Here is a 16,371-nt window from a genome sequence, read left to right as displayed (position 1 = left end):
ACAAGAGGAATCAGAGTAGGATTCGTGTTACTTTTTTTTTTTTGTTATTGATTTGGGAATGTCGCGACATTGAATTTACGTCATGAATCTCCAACGCTAAACGAGGTTATAAATCTACATAATAAACTGAATATTCATGTCCTGTGGATGGGATGAACTCAATTGTGGCTTTTGCGAGTACTTTTCACTCAATAAAGTTCTCATATTGTTCAACAAGGACAAATATGACTGGTTAGGATACTTGGTCAAAACAGTAATAAATGACCACGACATAGCACCAGTAGCAGTACCATTTTCTCTCGCATCAGCTGAAGTTTGATCATCCTTACAGCCGGAAATGGAAATAACATCAGCTGGGGATGCCTTCATCTTCTTAATTTGCTCAGAATCGGTATTACCCAGTCTGGAAACCTTCTTGACGACATTGGAAATGGAAGAAATTGCCCCAAATAAGTTTCCTGATTCATACTGCAAAATTGCATTCAAGGCACCAGAACCAGCATCCTTCAACAAATTAGGTTCCTTCACAACACCTTTGGTCGAGTAAACATAAGGCAAATCCAATGCGGTACCGGAATGACAAGAGTCATACAACGCAGTCAATCTACAACCAGCAGGCAAGGGTCTAACCATGATGGCATGCATGTCGTCGTCAACTATATGTCCCGCTTGCTCGAAATCCACAGGGTATATCACATCATCCATGCCGCTCTCTTCATCGCCGTCTTGATCCTCAGTAACACCACCATGGCCCGAGTAATGAAACACAAGCGAGTCATTGGGTCTAGCGTCCTTGACTAGCCATTGCATGGCACGGATAATGTTGGCCTTGGTGGGGACACGGGCCATTTCTCGTTGGTCATCTGTGAGAATGACAATGTCTTCCCACTTGTATCCCCATCTGTCCACCAAGAACTTACTCATGTTCTTGACGTCATTGATGCATCCTTTCAATTCCTGACGGGAGCCGAAATAGTTTACCCCGACCAAAAGCGCCTTCTTTCTTCCGCTACAGTTGGAATACTGAAATGTGAAATCGGTATTTTGGCCAAAACTTTGTGGTGCTGTTGGTGGTCGCTGGAACGAGGAGTCTTGTGGGGGTTGATATGGCTGTCTGCCGTAGTCACCTGGTGGTGGACCTTCTGGACGAGAGTAGGAGTTGGATGGTGGAGGGCCTGGGGGACGTTGGTACGAATTACTTGGTGGAGGGCCTGGTGGACGTTGATACGAATCGCTTGGTGGAGGTCCTGGTGGGCGTTGGTAGTTGGATTGTTGAGGTGGCGCGCCTTGTGGAGGAGCATAGTAGCCCTGAGGAGGTGGGCCCTGAGGAGGGGCATAGTATCCTTGAGGCGGAGCACCCTGTGGAGGAGGGTAACTGTATTGGTTGGGTGGTGGCCCGTAGTTGTTATAAGAGTGATGACCTGAACCAGGGAACATTGTCTATAGCGAAGGACTGAAGGGAAGAGTGTTGTAAAAGTATAAATTTCATGTACGGATTTTATTTTATTTTTATTTTTTTTTTTTATTTTTTTTATTTTTTTCTAAATCTGTTACTGTCTGCATTAAGCTATACTAAACAATCTACAACTTTGTCTCTGGATCGTTGTTGGCTTGTTCGACAATAGATGGGTACAAATCACCCATAACTCCTCCAATATGCCACCAGGCACCATCTACTACAGAAATTGTACCAGTAATGTAACTAGCAGCAGGCGAAAACAAATACACAGTATTGTCGGCAATGTCTTCAGTAGTCCCCATTCTCTGTAATGGAATCTTATTAACAAATGGAGTCGCCGAAGGTGGCGCTAATCTAGCCATACCTTCAGTACCATCGATCGCACCTGGGGCAATACAGTTAGATCTTATACCCAAGGGACCAAATTCAACTGCAAGGGCATTGCTCAAAGCATCAATACCAGCTTTCGCAGCACCAACGTGAGATTGGAATGGCACACCATAGTAATGCAAGGTTGCACTAACAAAAATAATGGCTCCCTTGTTCTTTCTCAATTGTTCAAAACATGCCTTGACGGTGTTGAAAGAACCAAGCAAGTCAATGGAAATAACAGATTTGAACGCATTGCTAGACAAGTGGTTAAAGTCACACAAGAAATTTCCCGCAGCACCAGCAATCACATAATCAATTTTCCCTAATTGTTCCACGGTGTGATCAACCGCCTTTTTCAAACTGTTGACATCACGGACATCAACGTTACCCAAACCGATAACTTTAGCTCCTGGACGTAAGCTTTCGATTTCTTTAGCAGTAGTTTCAGTTTTTGCCACGTTTCTTCCGATAATTGTAGCATTGGCCCCCAAGAGAACCATTGCTTCAGTTTGAACTCGACAAATGCTACCGGCACCACCGGTGACAAAGACGACTTTTCCTTTGAAAATGTCCGGCTTCCAGGCCGATCTAGTGACGTATGATTGATCTAATGTGTTTCCCATGATAGTTAGTTGGTGAAGAAAAGAGAATTGTCCGAATTTTGTTGGGAATTTACTTGGTTATATAAGGACCTGAATTTGTGGGGTTGAATAAAAAAAAATCCCACAATCGCACCGAGGTCTTGGTTAATATGCACATGAAAATTAATTGCAAAAAAATCTCAATGAAATTCAAGCAAATGTTGCAAACAAAATTTAAATGAAATTTACAGATAGTTGCAAGATGGTTCATTTCTCTATTAGTTTGTATTATGTACAGATCTATATGTTTATGCAGAAAACGCATCATCACCCATATACACATCCAATTGTTTCAACGACAATTGGTACAATAAAAGCATAATCGAACTTTGTATACCTGTCCATATGAATCTTGGTCCAACCCCCGAGAACGGACCCAATATACCCTCATGTTTGTATATCGACACAAGTGCTTTCAAAGTGGTGTTTTTGTTTAATAACCGTATGAGTGGGTTACTGCTTGGTTTGGCCGAGATTGACTCGGACAAGTCTGCGACGTTGGTCGCGGTTTGAATACGGGTCTTGATGACATCCAAGGGGGTAGTTAACGTACCGGCCAACCCACCCGCAGCGGCACCGGTGGCTAACTCCAAGGGTATAGGTAAGTCATTGGATGTGTTGTAGTAGATTGCCCATTGGCGGAATTTCTCATAAAATGCAAATTGCAAGGCACTAAAGGGCAAATCTCTGAATAACGTTTCCTTATACCCAAATGCAAATGTCTTGACACCTTCAGTTTTGGCAATGGTGGATATGGCATTGCCTAATCCTCGATAATTGTATCCGCATTCTTTAGTGAACGGATTGTTGTATTTCCCTTGCAATTGTAACCTTGTTTTCAACACTTCGGAAGGAACGTAAAACACACTCGAGGCCAAATCCCCAAGCACACCGGCGATGAAATACGACACGGTTTCGTTCATATGCAACGTGTGAATCATTTGACGTTTGGTGTATTCATACGTACCGAAAAAAGCTGCTGTAGAAGGCAACGAGCCAAGAATTGCTGGCGTATACCCACCGTACAATCCGCGGAAAAACCCTTCCTCTTTGAGTATAGTTCTATAAGCCGGGATCATATTCTTGTACTTCTTATTGAAGGGGAACCCCTGTTGTCTGGTCTTGACGGTGTCAAGCGAATGCATAGATGTGTCTCCAACCATCCCTCCAAACCCACCAGCCAACATACAGTGCAAGATAGGCGAGTATTGCGATTGGGGTTCACTGGGAGGTTCTTTTCGTGGTGGCGCTGTGGTTATTGTTGGATGATGAGGTTCATGAGGATCAAAACTCAACGGTATTGTGGAAGATGTGAATATTTGTGACATGTCATGAAATGAATGTAGTCAATGTAAGAATGCGGGGGGAAGTGTGCTGACCTCCCGTCTATATGTGTATATGTATAAGTTGCTAGGTATGGATTGTCATAAACACCAACGCCAACAGGGCTGTAAGTTGTTTTTACGAAATCCAAATGGCAAAAAAACAAAAAAAAAAAACTAACGAAAAAAAAAGAAACGGTGTTAAAAGTCGGAAACGGCTTCTGATAATCTCCGACTGCCTGAGTAAACTAACACAACGAACGATCACAACCAGTAGATAATTCGACTAACAAAGTCTAATTGAAGTGAAAACGAAGTTGCTGTGTAATTTGTGGGTATGTTTTGGCTATCCCGGGGTTTGTTGTCAGTTCTTCCGATGGCTACGGGTGGCTCTTTTTTTTTTTTTTTTGGCCCAATTCGATTTGACAAAATTTTTCACCAAACTGATTTTTACGGATTTAAAGAAAATGACCGAGCCTGCTCCCGAGGGTGCTTGTATGCAGTTTACCAACGGTTGCAACATTACCTCTACATCTCTATTATCATTTCTAAACTACTCCAGTATATATCTCCAGCAATCACACACCTACTTGTTGATTGTCGTTCATTGTAACAGCTATCCCTAGTCTAAGCCAATCTAGTCTTGTCTAGTCTAATCTGGCCTGTCTAGCTCGTCTCATATCCTTCGGTCTTCTGCCCCACTGAAATTTTTTTCTTGCCCTAAATATCTCTCATCTTGATCTTTTACTATTCACATCTCACACCCTACTATGATATGATGATTTGCAGAAACATAATAAGAAAAAGCCCGAGATCCCTACAACATATCCGGTCGTATAAAGTCCTAGCCATAGAATCATCATGCGATGACTCCTGTGTTGCTCTTCTCGACAAATATCACCCAGACAAACCACCGCTAGTAATAGACCAATTCAAGAAAACTCTAGACTCAGCAGATGTGGGTGGGATCGTCCCCACAGCCGCCATAAACTTCCATCACACTAATGTGGCTTCACTCGCTAAGGACCTATGTGCCAAACACAACATAAGCAGTACCAACCCTCCTGATTTGATTTGTGTCACTCGAGGTCCCGGCATGGTTGGCTCTTTAAGTTCCAGTATCCAGTTCGCCAAGGGACTATCTGTTGCATGGGACGTCCCACTAGTCGGGGTGCACCACATGCTTGGTCATTTACTCACAGCACAACTCCCAAAGACCGAACAGCCCGACATCGGACCTCCAGAATATCCATTCTTGAGTTTACTATGCAGCGGGGGTCACACCATGGTGATCCTTCTGAAATCACTAACCGACCACGAAATCATCCTCGATGTGAGCGGAATCGCCGTGGGTGATTCTCTCGACAAGTGTGCGCGAGAACTAGGCATGCACGGAAACATGCTCGGCAAGGAGTTGGAGAAGTTCGTCGATGCCATACCACAGGAGGAGATCGACGAGTTTGAACGCATGGATATGTCCACAAGAAAGGCCAATGACTATAATTTCAAATTAACTATCCCGTTCAGCGGCGCATTTAGTAAAGATGATATGTATTTTCAATTTGCCCAATTCTTGAGTTCAGTACAACAATACAAAGCATACTATAAAGGGAAAGTAGACGAAGGCGAACAATACGACCCCAAGACGAAACGAATGTTGGCCTATATGATCCAAGAACGCATTTTCGACCATATGATAAACAGAATCAACATGGCATTCAAGATTCACGGCACTGGTCCAAGAGCAGATGGGAAACTTGTCGGTGTGAAGCATTTCATCTGTTCTGGTGGTGTCGCCAGTAATAAACGATTACGAAAGAAATTAGAAACTGAATTAAAGTTGGATCATTTGGACGTTCCATCCATGACTTTCCATTTCCCCGATTTGTCCTTATGTACAGATAACGCTATTATGATTGGTAATGCCGGTATAAACTTGTTTGAACAATTGAAATTAAAATCAAGTCTTGAAATAATGCCTATTATTAGATGGCCCATGGATAAGATTTTGGATGTTGATGGTTGGATTGAAATGAGTGATGATGAATATAATAATGTACGTAAATTTTAACTTGTATATATATCCTAATAGAACTTGCACATATTCATAGGAGGAGAAACTCGTGTGTATAGAACGGGAACGTTCTAACAACAACATCTGTCTATACGTCTAATTCATCGTCGGGTATTTCATCTTCAGGAGCTTCATCACGATGTCCTAAAAACGACAGTTCTATTTCATATTTTTCAATATAGAACTCCCACGCTTGATAATTAAACCGGGCAATATGATGATGTGTCACTGCTTTATCTTCCTGCTCCATTTCCTGTTGAGTTACTCTCTGTATATACGGTATTCCATCTTGTTGATACAACTTTAGCCTGCCATCCTTGATAAGAAAACTGGTATAGAACAAATTTTCCACCGATTGACCAAAAGACTCAGGATCAATGAAAAATTTAAAGAAATTCATGCCTTCATCAGGAACACCTTTTTCTAGATATGTTTGATAAACCATTCTTACCATGTATGCCGTGTTGTGCTCTTCATTGATGGTGATATCTTCTGCATTGACATTGGATGCAGTTGTTAAATGTGCAGACTTTGTATCATCCTGATTTCGTGTTCGAACCACTGGCCTCCTTCTTTCAGTTGCCAATGGCCCATTTAGGAAATCAATCAGGATAGGCTTCTTACTAACTTGATGGTACAACACCCCTAATTTAAGCCAATTTGTCTTATTGAAACTATACTCATCAGGCTCTTCCTCGTCTTCCTCATAATTACCTTCTTGTACTGATCTTCCAGCAAATTCTTTCAAACTATTCATAAAGTCCTCTTCATTAACAGAAATCCCAAGGTCCCCAAGCCGGATATTCCTAGCATTGATCGCAGCGACATCCGATGCTTCCCTAAACACCTCAGAATCCTCCAATTGGATCTTGGTATCCAATCTCAATCGATCATTCTGGATAGCTCCATACAATCGAGTGAGTTCATCTATGTCATTTAGGATAGTGGACAGGGCCTGTCCCTTCAGGGCAGAGCTGAGTTGGGTTTTCATACGTTGTCGAAGCTTCTCATAGTTGTTGAAATGGTCCTGGCGACTGAGTTTCCGCTTACGACTGGCATCCATAATTGATTATATAGTGTTACAGGTGGGTGTAGTAGTTTAGGAAAAGTGTTGCAAATGGGTTCTGTTTTGATACTCATATTTTTTTTTTTACTATGTAAATTTTTGTACTTAACGCGTCTGACTTGATCAACCAAGGGAACACACCATGGAGGAACCACGTCGAATCCAGAAGCTAGATGTATCAGTAGTCAATAAGATCGCTGCAGGAGAAATCATCATCCAGCCAGCTAATGCTCTCAAGGAAATGCTTGAGAACTCAATCGATGCTCAGTCCACCCACATAGAAATCCTAGTCAAGGAAGGCGGACTCAAACTTCTACAAATCACAGACAACGGAACAGGAATCAACCTCGAAGATCTCCCGTTGCTATGTGAACGATTCGCCACTTCTAAGCTAGTCAAGTTTGACGACTTGAGCTCGATAGCAACTTACGGATTCCGGGGCGAAGCATTAGCAAGTATCTCCCACATATCGAGATTGTCCGTCATCACCAAGACCAAAGAGTCGAGTGTGGCATACAAGGCATATTACATGAATGGGAAGCTATGCAATTCCAATTTCAAAGGTGAAGGACAACCAAAACCTATTGCTGGTAAAGTAGGCACGCAAATCATCGTTGAAGATTTGTTTTACAATATTCCCTCTAGATTACGTGGCTTGAAATCCAAAAATGACGAATATGGCAAGATACTTGATATTATTGGAAGGTATGCTATACATTGTGGTGACGTTGGATTTTGTTGTAAGAAATACGGCGACCCCATTCAACAGTTGAACACTAGGCCCAACTTGCCTTTGAAAGAGAGAATTAGAACCGTTTATGGATCAGCCATTGCTAATGAATTGCTTGAAGTTGACACAGAGTATCCTGAGCTTGGATTGAATAAATGTTCAGGGATGATTACTAATTCCAACTACAACAATAAAAAGAAGATCCAACCAGTAATATTCATAAATCACAGGTTGGTCACTTGTGAACCTTTGAAACGAGCCATAAATTCTGTATTCCAATTCTTCTTACCAAAAGATTCCCATCCATTCTTCTATATAAGTTTAGAAATCACTCCTGAGAACCTTGATGTCAATATTCATCCTACTAAACGAGAAGTCAGGTTCTTAAATGAAGATGAGATCATTGAAATTATTGTTAATAATATCCATCTGGTTTTATCTAGTGTCGATAGTTCCAGAAAGTTCAAATCTCAAACAATCATTACTAAAAGAAAGTATCAAGAGAATGAAGAACCAGAGCCGCCTAAAAAGTATAGACAAGAGAATAAATTGAATCGAAGTGATGGAAGACAAACTAAATTGACGGCATACATACTGCAGGATAACATAACACCAATAAAAGCGGACTCCAACATGATTTCATCAACCCAATTAACCAACAGCTTTGGTAGTAGTAGTAGTGAAACCAGTTCACAGAGACAAAGAGTCCAAGTCAATTTAGAGTCAATATCCGAATTGAAACAAGAGTTAACCGAGAACATCCATAAGCCATTAACTAATATCTTCAATAATGCAGTATATGTAGGAATAATTGATCCAGTTAAACGATTATGCTGTTTTCAATATGATGTTACGTTGTATATGTGTGATTATGCTGCATTGCTTCTTGAATTTTATTATCAAATTTGCCTAGATAATTTTTGCAACTTTGGCGAAATCAAATTTGACGAGCCTATATCATTGACTGAAATATTGCAACCATTATATGATATAAAACAAGATTTGCAGCCTATGGAAGAAGTGATTGAGAAAATTGTCAGTATGAAAGATATGTTTGCTGAGTATTGCCAAATAATAATAGAAGATAACGAGTTAACTACGATCCCCATGATTATGCAAGGCATTCAACCCGATTATAACAAACTACCATATTTCTTGTATAGATTAGGAACAAAGGTGAATTATGAAGATGAAAAGCTGTGTTTGCAGATGATACTTCGACAAATTGCCTTGTTGCACTTGCCTGAACCTACATCAGAAGAAAATGAACGCAAGAAATTAGAAATTCAGTTTGAAAGCATTTTGTTTCCGGAAATCAAAAGACAGTTCTTGTCCCCTAAAAGTTTACTACAAGGCGTGATTCAAATCGCTGATTTGCCCGGGTTGTATAAAGTTTTTGAGAGGTGTTAATATATGTTGCAACAGGTATATGTATTATTGTATTTCTGTGTAGTAAAATTTTGCAGCCAGTCATAGCAAATCCAAATGAAGAACATCCTAGAAATTAACAACCAAACTTTACGCAATCATTTCTTTATAGTCACCGCTTGTTGTTCAGTCATGCTAACATCAACAGCTATCTGAATGATGACACAGCAAAGTACTCTATCCTATTTGAGATTGTTGGACCCCCCAACCATGATTGGTCCCACCATATGGGGCAATCCAATTATCCAACGCTCTTTGCTTCAAGGATGAATCATACAAAGCCTATCACAAGTGAGTTAAATGTTGTATGGTTCAGGGGAAATTTCTTGAATAATTCAACATAGTTGGATTAGTTCCCAAGTGAACACAGGGATAGGAATGACATAATGTTTTTTTGAAACTGGATCAAACCGATTGATAGGAATCAACTAGTAGCTGCGATGTTTGCCTTCCTTTTTTTTGGGTCTTGTAATGATTAGAAATTGAAATTAATTGGTATATTCCAAGTGATTGGCATATTCTAATTGAATGATATAGTTGGTTATACATTCTGTATAGCTTATTATTCTATATTTGTTATAGATAAAACAATATCGGAGCATGGTTGGTTTTTTTGCCGAACGAGTCTTTTGAAATGTGCCTATAACTGAAATAATAGTGTGTGTCCCATCTCTAGTATATAGTTAGAACAGTAGCGTGTGCTTCTAGAAACCTGTGTGGCGCTATTCAGAGCTCGCAAGGTATTTGTGACAATCCAATGACAACAAGAACAATTGCATTTAGCGAGATGTTTTGCAATTAGGGAGGATGGAATAACCATTGCATAGGAATTTCATAAGAATGAAACAAATGGTGTAAAGAATTTACAGTAATTACCTATATTTGTATCACCTTATCAGATGAATAAACGGGTGTACGATTCAACAACCAGTCACTTGCACTGATAATAGCTGTTTATTCCTTGATTTGGCACCTGGTAGCATTGAAAGTGACAATGTCTAGACGAGTAATTTAAATCTACTGGTTATTGGTAAACATGTGATTGTTTTTTTTTTTATTTTTTTTTATTTTTTTGCAGCTTTTACCCAAACAATAGCTACCAAGTGGATAACTGTTCAAGAAGTATCAATCTTGACATTTTCAAGTGAAACAAGTGATTACACCCTTTAAGAACAGACATAGCCTGATAATATCCAACCCAATTAAACTTCGTACCTTTTTACTTTGTTTAGTAAAGTTTATTGTTGATACAGTAACCAACATGAAGACATTGCCTCAAACGGGTAATTCCTCGACGACAAAAAAAAAAAAAACAGAATACTCTCATGCGTGAAAAAAAAACGACAGTCAGACAAAAATAAATCTGAATCAACATTAATCCCAGATCTCCCTTTGGTTTAAACCAGTTGACATCGACGACAACAAGGATGATTATTGATAATTCAATCAACGAAAAGTACATCCGAACATTAGCGTTTGGATGTTTTCCCAAGAATGTTCTTGAGTTTCAGGAGTCCCAGGATTTCTTTCAACAAATGATATTTATCGATTATCAGAAACAGTTGATTATCAAAGAAGAACATCACAACAATGACTTGTTCATTCCCGAACTGAAACAAAAAATCAACCAGTTGATCCAATATACAAATTCCATCACTTTGAATTACGAGAATACCGAAAAGTCATTTGAGGAGTTGTTATATTATGTCGTGTTGTTGGCACACTTGTACTATTTGACGGGACAAGTTGACTTCATGACCGACGTGTTGAATTCGATATCAGTTCCTTATAGCATCAACGAAGCCAATTTGACAAGTATGACCAAGAACCAAATCGAACTTGTAGAATATTTACACTGCAAGTACCATATGTTGTTGGGATTGGTCCATGAGAACGGGTTTGCCATTTGGTTGGAATACTTGTCCCACTTCAGCAAACCGTTCACGAAATCACAAGTAATTGCCAACCACTGGTTAGAACTCCTTGATTTGAAGTTAGCCGAATCAATAAGTCAGTCAATCACATTTGACCAAGTTAAACGATTGTCGTTTTTTACCAATGAAATATCAACCATTCAATTTTGTAATTTCTTGATTCGACCAGAAAATATTGACATGGCCGATAGCCAATTTAAATTGGAATATACAACGTTTCTTGTAAGCCAAATTGAAGCTAATATCAAAAGACTGGTAATCTTTCCTAATGCTATGAACAGTAATGATCTGACCATCAATAATTTTATCAACAACTTGTACGAGTCATTAAGTTATGTTCCTTTTAATCTTGCCATTGTCAAACCTACTGTGTCAAAGAGATATCTTATTGATGCTACAAGCAAGACCTACCAGAGCAAAGTGGTATTGTCTAATTTAATCTACACCTTAATCGATTTGAACGAGTATGATGAAGCATTTGTGGCGTTCAAAACATATATTGAGTACTTGGCTACCGAGGAGCAGTTGTCAGGACACATCGACGACATATTGTCGATCATTGATACCTTCAGCACATGCATCATCCACTTTAATCCAATAAAATCATTCAAGAATGAACAGAAGTTCAAACATACCCCTGATTCAATGGTGGAGGCTGACCTCAAGGTGTTTACTGACAAATTATTGTTTTATTTAAACAAGTTGCAAGAGTTTATTGATTTGACATACGATGAGTCTGATACGGAAAATGATTTGTCGTTTTTATACCGGAAATATAATCCAAATATTTTACAGACAGACAATTCTCAATTGATTGAATTGATCGCAAAAGCTTGGTATTCTATCGGATATTACTATTCATTCGTGTGTATGTATGACTCGGTCGATGAAACTACCATGAAGCAAAACGTGACCAAAGTGTTGAAGAACTACAAGAACAGTTTGATTATCAATTCAACCGGTAACATTCTTTATTTGCACAGCTATGCTCTCGCACTTGCAAATTCACAAGCAAACAAATCAGCATTGAAATTGTGCAAGTTCATCCTTAAGAAATACCCGGAATCATTCAAAACATGGAACTTGCTAGTGTTGTTATTGACATCATCTGAAATTGATAATCCCGACACGTCCAAGCCTGATACCACCAAATTACGAGACCTGGAAGATTTCATTAATAAGGCATTGAACATTGCTGGATTGTTCATTATGAAACACCAGGAAAAGGACATAAAACTTTCGTTTATCGAAAAGACCGAGATTCTTGAATTGAAGCTTACGCAATTAGCTGTTTTGGAGTCGATTTACGGTTTGAATTATATGATGGAATACTTGAACGAAGTGTTTATATTGTATCATGAGTTATTCGACGTTGAATTTGACACACCAGCAAGACAGCAACGAGATTCAGCCCGACAATTTGGAAGTTCAGCTAGATGGTCCCACCGTCCTAGTTTCATTGATCCTTCCAATTTACCCCACAAGGATGTTACCAAACTGAGACTGCCAATCTTGGATCCGTTAACAACTGCATCTAACGTGGTGAAGGCCCAAACTGTTAACAAATTAAAGCGACTTTCTAAAATTGGAAGAACTCAAACCAGACTGAGTGTGGTGTCAACCAGTAGAAAGAGCGATAATATCAAGGACCGCAAGCTTTTACAAGGTCTTTGGTTATGGACCAGTCGTGTCTTTATTCGTGCCGGGATGTTGGATGAGGCCGAACAATGCATTGTTGAAGCAGAAGCAATTTACAAACCTAACATCAAAACGTTTACTGCATTGGGATACCTCACTTCCAAGACTAGGAAATTCCTTGCATTGCAAGAATTTGAAAGATCGTTGGAACAAGTGGACAAGTATAATAAGCAAGATCTTGGTTGGACTTTGTTGGGTATGGCTAAACTTATATTTATTGACGATATCACGGACAACTCGTTATTTATATCTGATAAGGATTTGAATGGGGGGATAATAAGAATGAAGAATTTATTGGAAAATTTCACCTTGTCTTGGCCATGCGGAAGTAATAGCTCTGAGGTTTGGTACTATTTATCCAAGATCTATGAAATCATTGACGATAAAATCATGTTGGATAAATCATTATGGAAGTGTGTAGAGTTGGAAGATATTAGACCTGTTAGACTGTTTAGTTGTGATAGTTAGATAATATATGTATGTATGGATGTTTATACACTCAAGCTTTCCCTCCGACAGACATTGTGCAAAAAAAAGTCTTCAAAAAAATTTCAATAGTTGCGTTCACATTGTCTAAGGAAACCAGACAGACACATAATGACAGAACTTGCACCTAAATCAATCGTATATTGCGGTATATGTTCATGGCCACCTGAATATTGTGAATTTGGAGTCAGTAGAGCCAGATGTCAATCATGGTTAGACACCAACCATCATGATCTCTATGAGAAGATTTATACCGAAGACATCACCAATCAAACGTCGACACTTTCCCTTGAAAAGCAAGAAAAGTTAAATAATGATCTTGCCAAGGCCCAACATAAACAAGAATTGAAACAGGAAAGAGAATTGCAAAAGATGTTGAATTCCAAGATTGTCATTAAGAGAATTGAACGTAATAAGCGAAAACATATAATTTCAATTTCTGGATTGGAAGTGTTCAACTTAGATAGTAAGAAGTTGGCAAAGACATTTGCATCTAAGTTTGCAACTGGTGCTTCCGTTACTAAAAACGCCGACAAAACTGAAGAAATTTTGATTCAAGGTGATGTATCTGATGAAGCCAAGGAATACATTGAAAAGCTTTTACAAGATCAAGGATTGAACGACATCAAGGTCGAACAAATTGACGACAAGAAGAAGAAAAAGAAAGATGCAGCAGCAGCTGCTGCTGCTACCACCGCTGGTTCCACCTAAGTTACATCGTTCATCTATTAATATATACTTATAAATACACAAATTAAGAAATTAATTTTGAGATTGACACCTTTTCTTCTTCAGGTGGAGTAGTCCCACTGGCTTTCTGTAATGTAGAAATACTTGGTAATACAACTGTGTTTTCCTCCTTCTTATGAACACTTGCTTCACCAAACTGTTGTGATAAGCTGGGCAATATTGGTGATTTATTAGGTGATGAAGACGAGGACAACAGTTTAACATCAGAATATGAAGTGCTTTTAACAGGAGGCAATTTAAATTCACTGCTGGAAGTGGCGGACATGTTAGTGGTATTTGTTATTGGTGGCAAAGAAATTTCATCTGATTTAATCGGAATGGACTGTGATGCTTTAACTGCAACCGATGCTGCTGAAGATGTTATTGGAATTGAGGAAGGTTGTTGTGGTTGTGGTGGCTGTATAGCTTGTTGTACTTGTTGCTGTACGGATGGTGATATTTGTTGTGGTTGTTGTATTGTCTGTTGTGGTTGATGTTGCTGTTGTTGTATTTGTTGTTGTTGTTGCTGCTGCTGTTGTTGTAATTGCTGTTGTTGTATCTGCTGTTGCTGGATTTGTTGTTGTTGTTGTTGTTGGGCTTGTTGTTGCTGCTGCTGTTGTATTTGTTGTTGGACTTGATTCTGCTGCACCTGTTGTATTTGCATCATTCCTTGTTCTAAAGGATTTGCTGTTGGTAAAGTAGTTAAAATTTGTAATGGCTGCAGTAAGGTTGAAGTAGGTGCATATACAACCGATCCTGTGTTTGTCAATACTGCCACTAACGGACCATATGGGGATTGAACAACAGTTGGTGCCGGTACTGTAGTTGCGGTAGTTGCTAGTGGAGTTGCACCTGGCGCTGCTCCTGTTGTCATGGGTTGATGAATTGCTTGGGTTACATATTGCGGGCTTAGGTTTGTGGTTGGTTGTCCTGGTGCATATGGTTGAACTAATTGTACATGTTGTGGTGGTGCGTGTATTATGGTGGGTATACCCTGAGCATTTACAGTATTGGCAGTTGCATTTGCAGCAGCTACCGCAGTTGCTTCTTCCTTTTTAAATGCTGCATCTGACAATTTCTCCTGCCTCATATTCTGATTATATTGTGCCATCCGTAAGGCATTTCTGGCATTGGAATCCAAATTCAAATAAGCACAATGTAACTTCCCCTTTAAACAATTTAAACACGCGGGTAATGTTTCATCACACTTGATTCTCCTTCTCTTACATGTGCCACATCCTAAATGTGAATTTCTATGTTTTCTACGTGAATTTTTCTTCTTTCTAGAACTAGAACTTGAGGAGAGCTCTTTTGGTTCAGATGATGATGTTGGTGGCTTTTCTGTGGATTCCATTAGTATAGGTGGTGGTCTCGTAGTATATGCTGAATGTTGCGCGGAATATATTTCTGATAATTGTTGTTGTTGTTGTTGTGTTTGTTGTTGAATATCAGGTATTGGCAATTTCGGTTTTGGCTTCGCTTCTGATTTCTTTGGTGGGTTTGGATTTCTTAATGCTTTATGATAAACGTCCATCATAATAGTACACTAGTATATAGTCTTGCTTTATTCTCTTGTAGTATCACTTCCAAAGAAAATGTAGTTCGTCCTTGCAAGAAAAAAAAGGGTTCTTTCTTTTGAGTTTCTTGTTAAGTTTTTTTTTTTTTAATTAATTTTCTTCTCTTTTTTTAAAAAAAGGCTTCAATCTGAAAAGGGAAATTCATAGACACAAAAAAAAACCTGTCCGATGGTACCTTTTTTTCGTATTGATTGTTTATTTTATTTTTTTTATTTTAATGACTGGATTTTCATTTGTTCGTAGGGAGTAATCCCCCTTATTTTTGAATTACAACGTGTGATATTAGATACGCTAGTTGTAGATTTAAACATGTTACAAAAAGAGTCTAAATATACTATGTGTCATATTCATTATTATCCTGTAACTAACTCACTAAATTCCTAAAAAAAAGCTGAAATAGAGTCTAGTTCCTTTTTTTTGGTTGACCTCGTAATTGAAATTTTTAAGAGGTGCAGATGTTCTGTTCACAAAAAAAAAAAAACGAGCAATCATGATGCAGTCCGTATATTTGAGAAAAATGACAGTAAGTTTTTTTTTTGTTGGATTTAATGACGAATAAATCACGCATGAAATAATAATTTATCTACAACCAAAAAAAAAAAGAATTAAAATAAAAAAGTTCTATTTTCACTGTGAGGGGGGGGAGAGAGGAAACTTTATTATAATAATCAGTTGATTTCCCTCATAGCAAGAGTAGTTACCATTAAAATTTTTTAGATAAGAAACGTTTATGATAAGCTCGTTAGATACATCAACACAATTCTATCCTTAGATAATGTTATTAATGTAAATATCGCGGGTCAGAGTATTGTTATATACAGGCTTATTGAGCAAATTCCCAGATGTTCCGATTCC

At 38.8% G+C, this 16,371-nt stretch overlaps 9 protein-coding genes across 9 annotated transcripts; 4 read left to right on the top strand and 5 right to left on the bottom strand. All coding sequences in view use genetic code 12, as the record gives it.

Annotated features, from left to right (window-relative positions):
• Positions 1-49: 49 nt before the first annotated feature.
• Positions 50-1,456, bottom strand: SPAPADRAFT_62586 (caspase family protein; the record flags this gene model as incomplete). The annotated part of the gene is made up of 1 exon (XM_007376698.1): positions 50-1,456. The coding sequence occupies one exon, from the start codon at positions 1,435-1,437 to the stop codon at positions 115-117; it is 1,323 nt and encodes a 440-aa protein (XP_007376760.1).
• A 125-nt stretch (positions 1,457-1,581) lies between these two features.
• On the bottom strand, positions 1,582-2,454 carry SPS20 (Sps20p; the record flags this gene model as incomplete). The annotated part of the gene is made up of 1 exon (XM_007376697.1): positions 1,582-2,454. The coding sequence occupies one exon, from the start codon at positions 2,452-2,454 to the stop codon at positions 1,582-1,584; it is 873 nt and encodes a 290-aa protein (XP_007376759.1).
• A 215-nt stretch (positions 2,455-2,669) lies between these two features.
• Positions 2,670-3,965, bottom strand: SPAPADRAFT_62583 (uncharacterized protein; the record flags this gene model as incomplete). Its single annotated transcript, XM_007376696.1, has 1 exon — positions 2,670-3,965. A coding segment is annotated over one exon (913 nt), but the record flags the coding sequence as incomplete, so codon positions are not given.
• A 579-nt stretch (positions 3,966-4,544) lies between these two features.
• Positions 4,545-6,981, bottom strand: SPAPADRAFT_155883 (Smc5-Smc6 complex subunit; the record flags this gene model as incomplete). Its single annotated transcript, XM_007376694.1, has 1 exon — positions 4,545-6,981. The coding sequence occupies one exon, from the start codon at positions 6,929-6,931 to the stop codon at positions 5,957-5,959; it is 975 nt and encodes a 324-aa protein (XP_007376756.1).
• Positions 4,555-6,497, top strand: SPAPADRAFT_62582 (putative N(6)-L-threonylcarbamoyladenine synthase; the record flags this gene model as incomplete). The annotated part of the gene is made up of 1 exon (XM_007376695.1): positions 4,555-6,497. One exon carries the CDS (start codon positions 4,570-4,572, stop codon positions 5,863-5,865), a length of 1,296 nt encoding a protein of 431 aa, XP_007376757.1.
• A 95-nt stretch (positions 6,982-7,076) lies between the features above and the next one.
• MLH1 (mismatch repair ATPase) lies at positions 7,077-9,074 on the top strand (the record flags this gene model as incomplete). Its single annotated transcript, XM_007376693.1, has 1 exon — positions 7,077-9,074. One exon carries the CDS (start codon positions 7,077-7,079, stop codon positions 9,072-9,074), a length of 1,998 nt encoding a protein of 665 aa, XP_007376755.1.
• Positions 9,075-10,519: 1,445 nt separating this feature from the next.
• On the top strand, positions 10,520-13,192 carry SPAPADRAFT_142520 (uncharacterized protein; the record flags this gene model as incomplete). Its single annotated transcript, XM_007376692.1, has 1 exon — positions 10,520-13,192. The coding sequence occupies one exon, from the start codon at positions 10,520-10,522 to the stop codon at positions 13,190-13,192; it is 2,673 nt and encodes an 890-aa protein (XP_007376754.1).
• A 107-nt stretch (positions 13,193-13,299) lies between these two features.
• ZCF21 (Zcf21p) lies at positions 13,300-15,551 on the bottom strand (the record flags this gene model as incomplete). Its single annotated transcript, XM_007376690.1, has 1 exon — positions 13,300-15,551. The coding sequence occupies one exon, from the start codon at positions 15,471-15,473 to the stop codon at positions 13,965-13,967; it is 1,509 nt and encodes a 502-aa protein (XP_007376752.1).
• SPAPADRAFT_142498 (uncharacterized protein) lies at positions 13,322-13,921 on the top strand (the record flags this gene model as incomplete). Its single annotated transcript, XM_007376691.1, has 1 exon — positions 13,322-13,921. The coding sequence occupies one exon, from the start codon at positions 13,322-13,324 to the stop codon at positions 13,919-13,921; it is 600 nt and encodes a 199-aa protein (XP_007376753.1).
• Positions 15,552-16,371: the final 820 nt, after the last annotated feature.

Source organism: Spathaspora passalidarum (assembly GCF_000223485.1).
Source record: "Spathaspora passalidarum NRRL Y-27907 unplaced genomic scaffold SPAPAscaffold_6, whole genome shotgun sequence".
NCBI classification, from domain to species: Eukaryota; Fungi; Ascomycota; class Pichiomycetes; order Serinales; family Debaryomycetaceae; genus Spathaspora; species Spathaspora passalidarum.
Note: the sequence above shows the minus strand (reverse complement) of the source record. Positions and strands in the feature narration are given on the sequence as shown.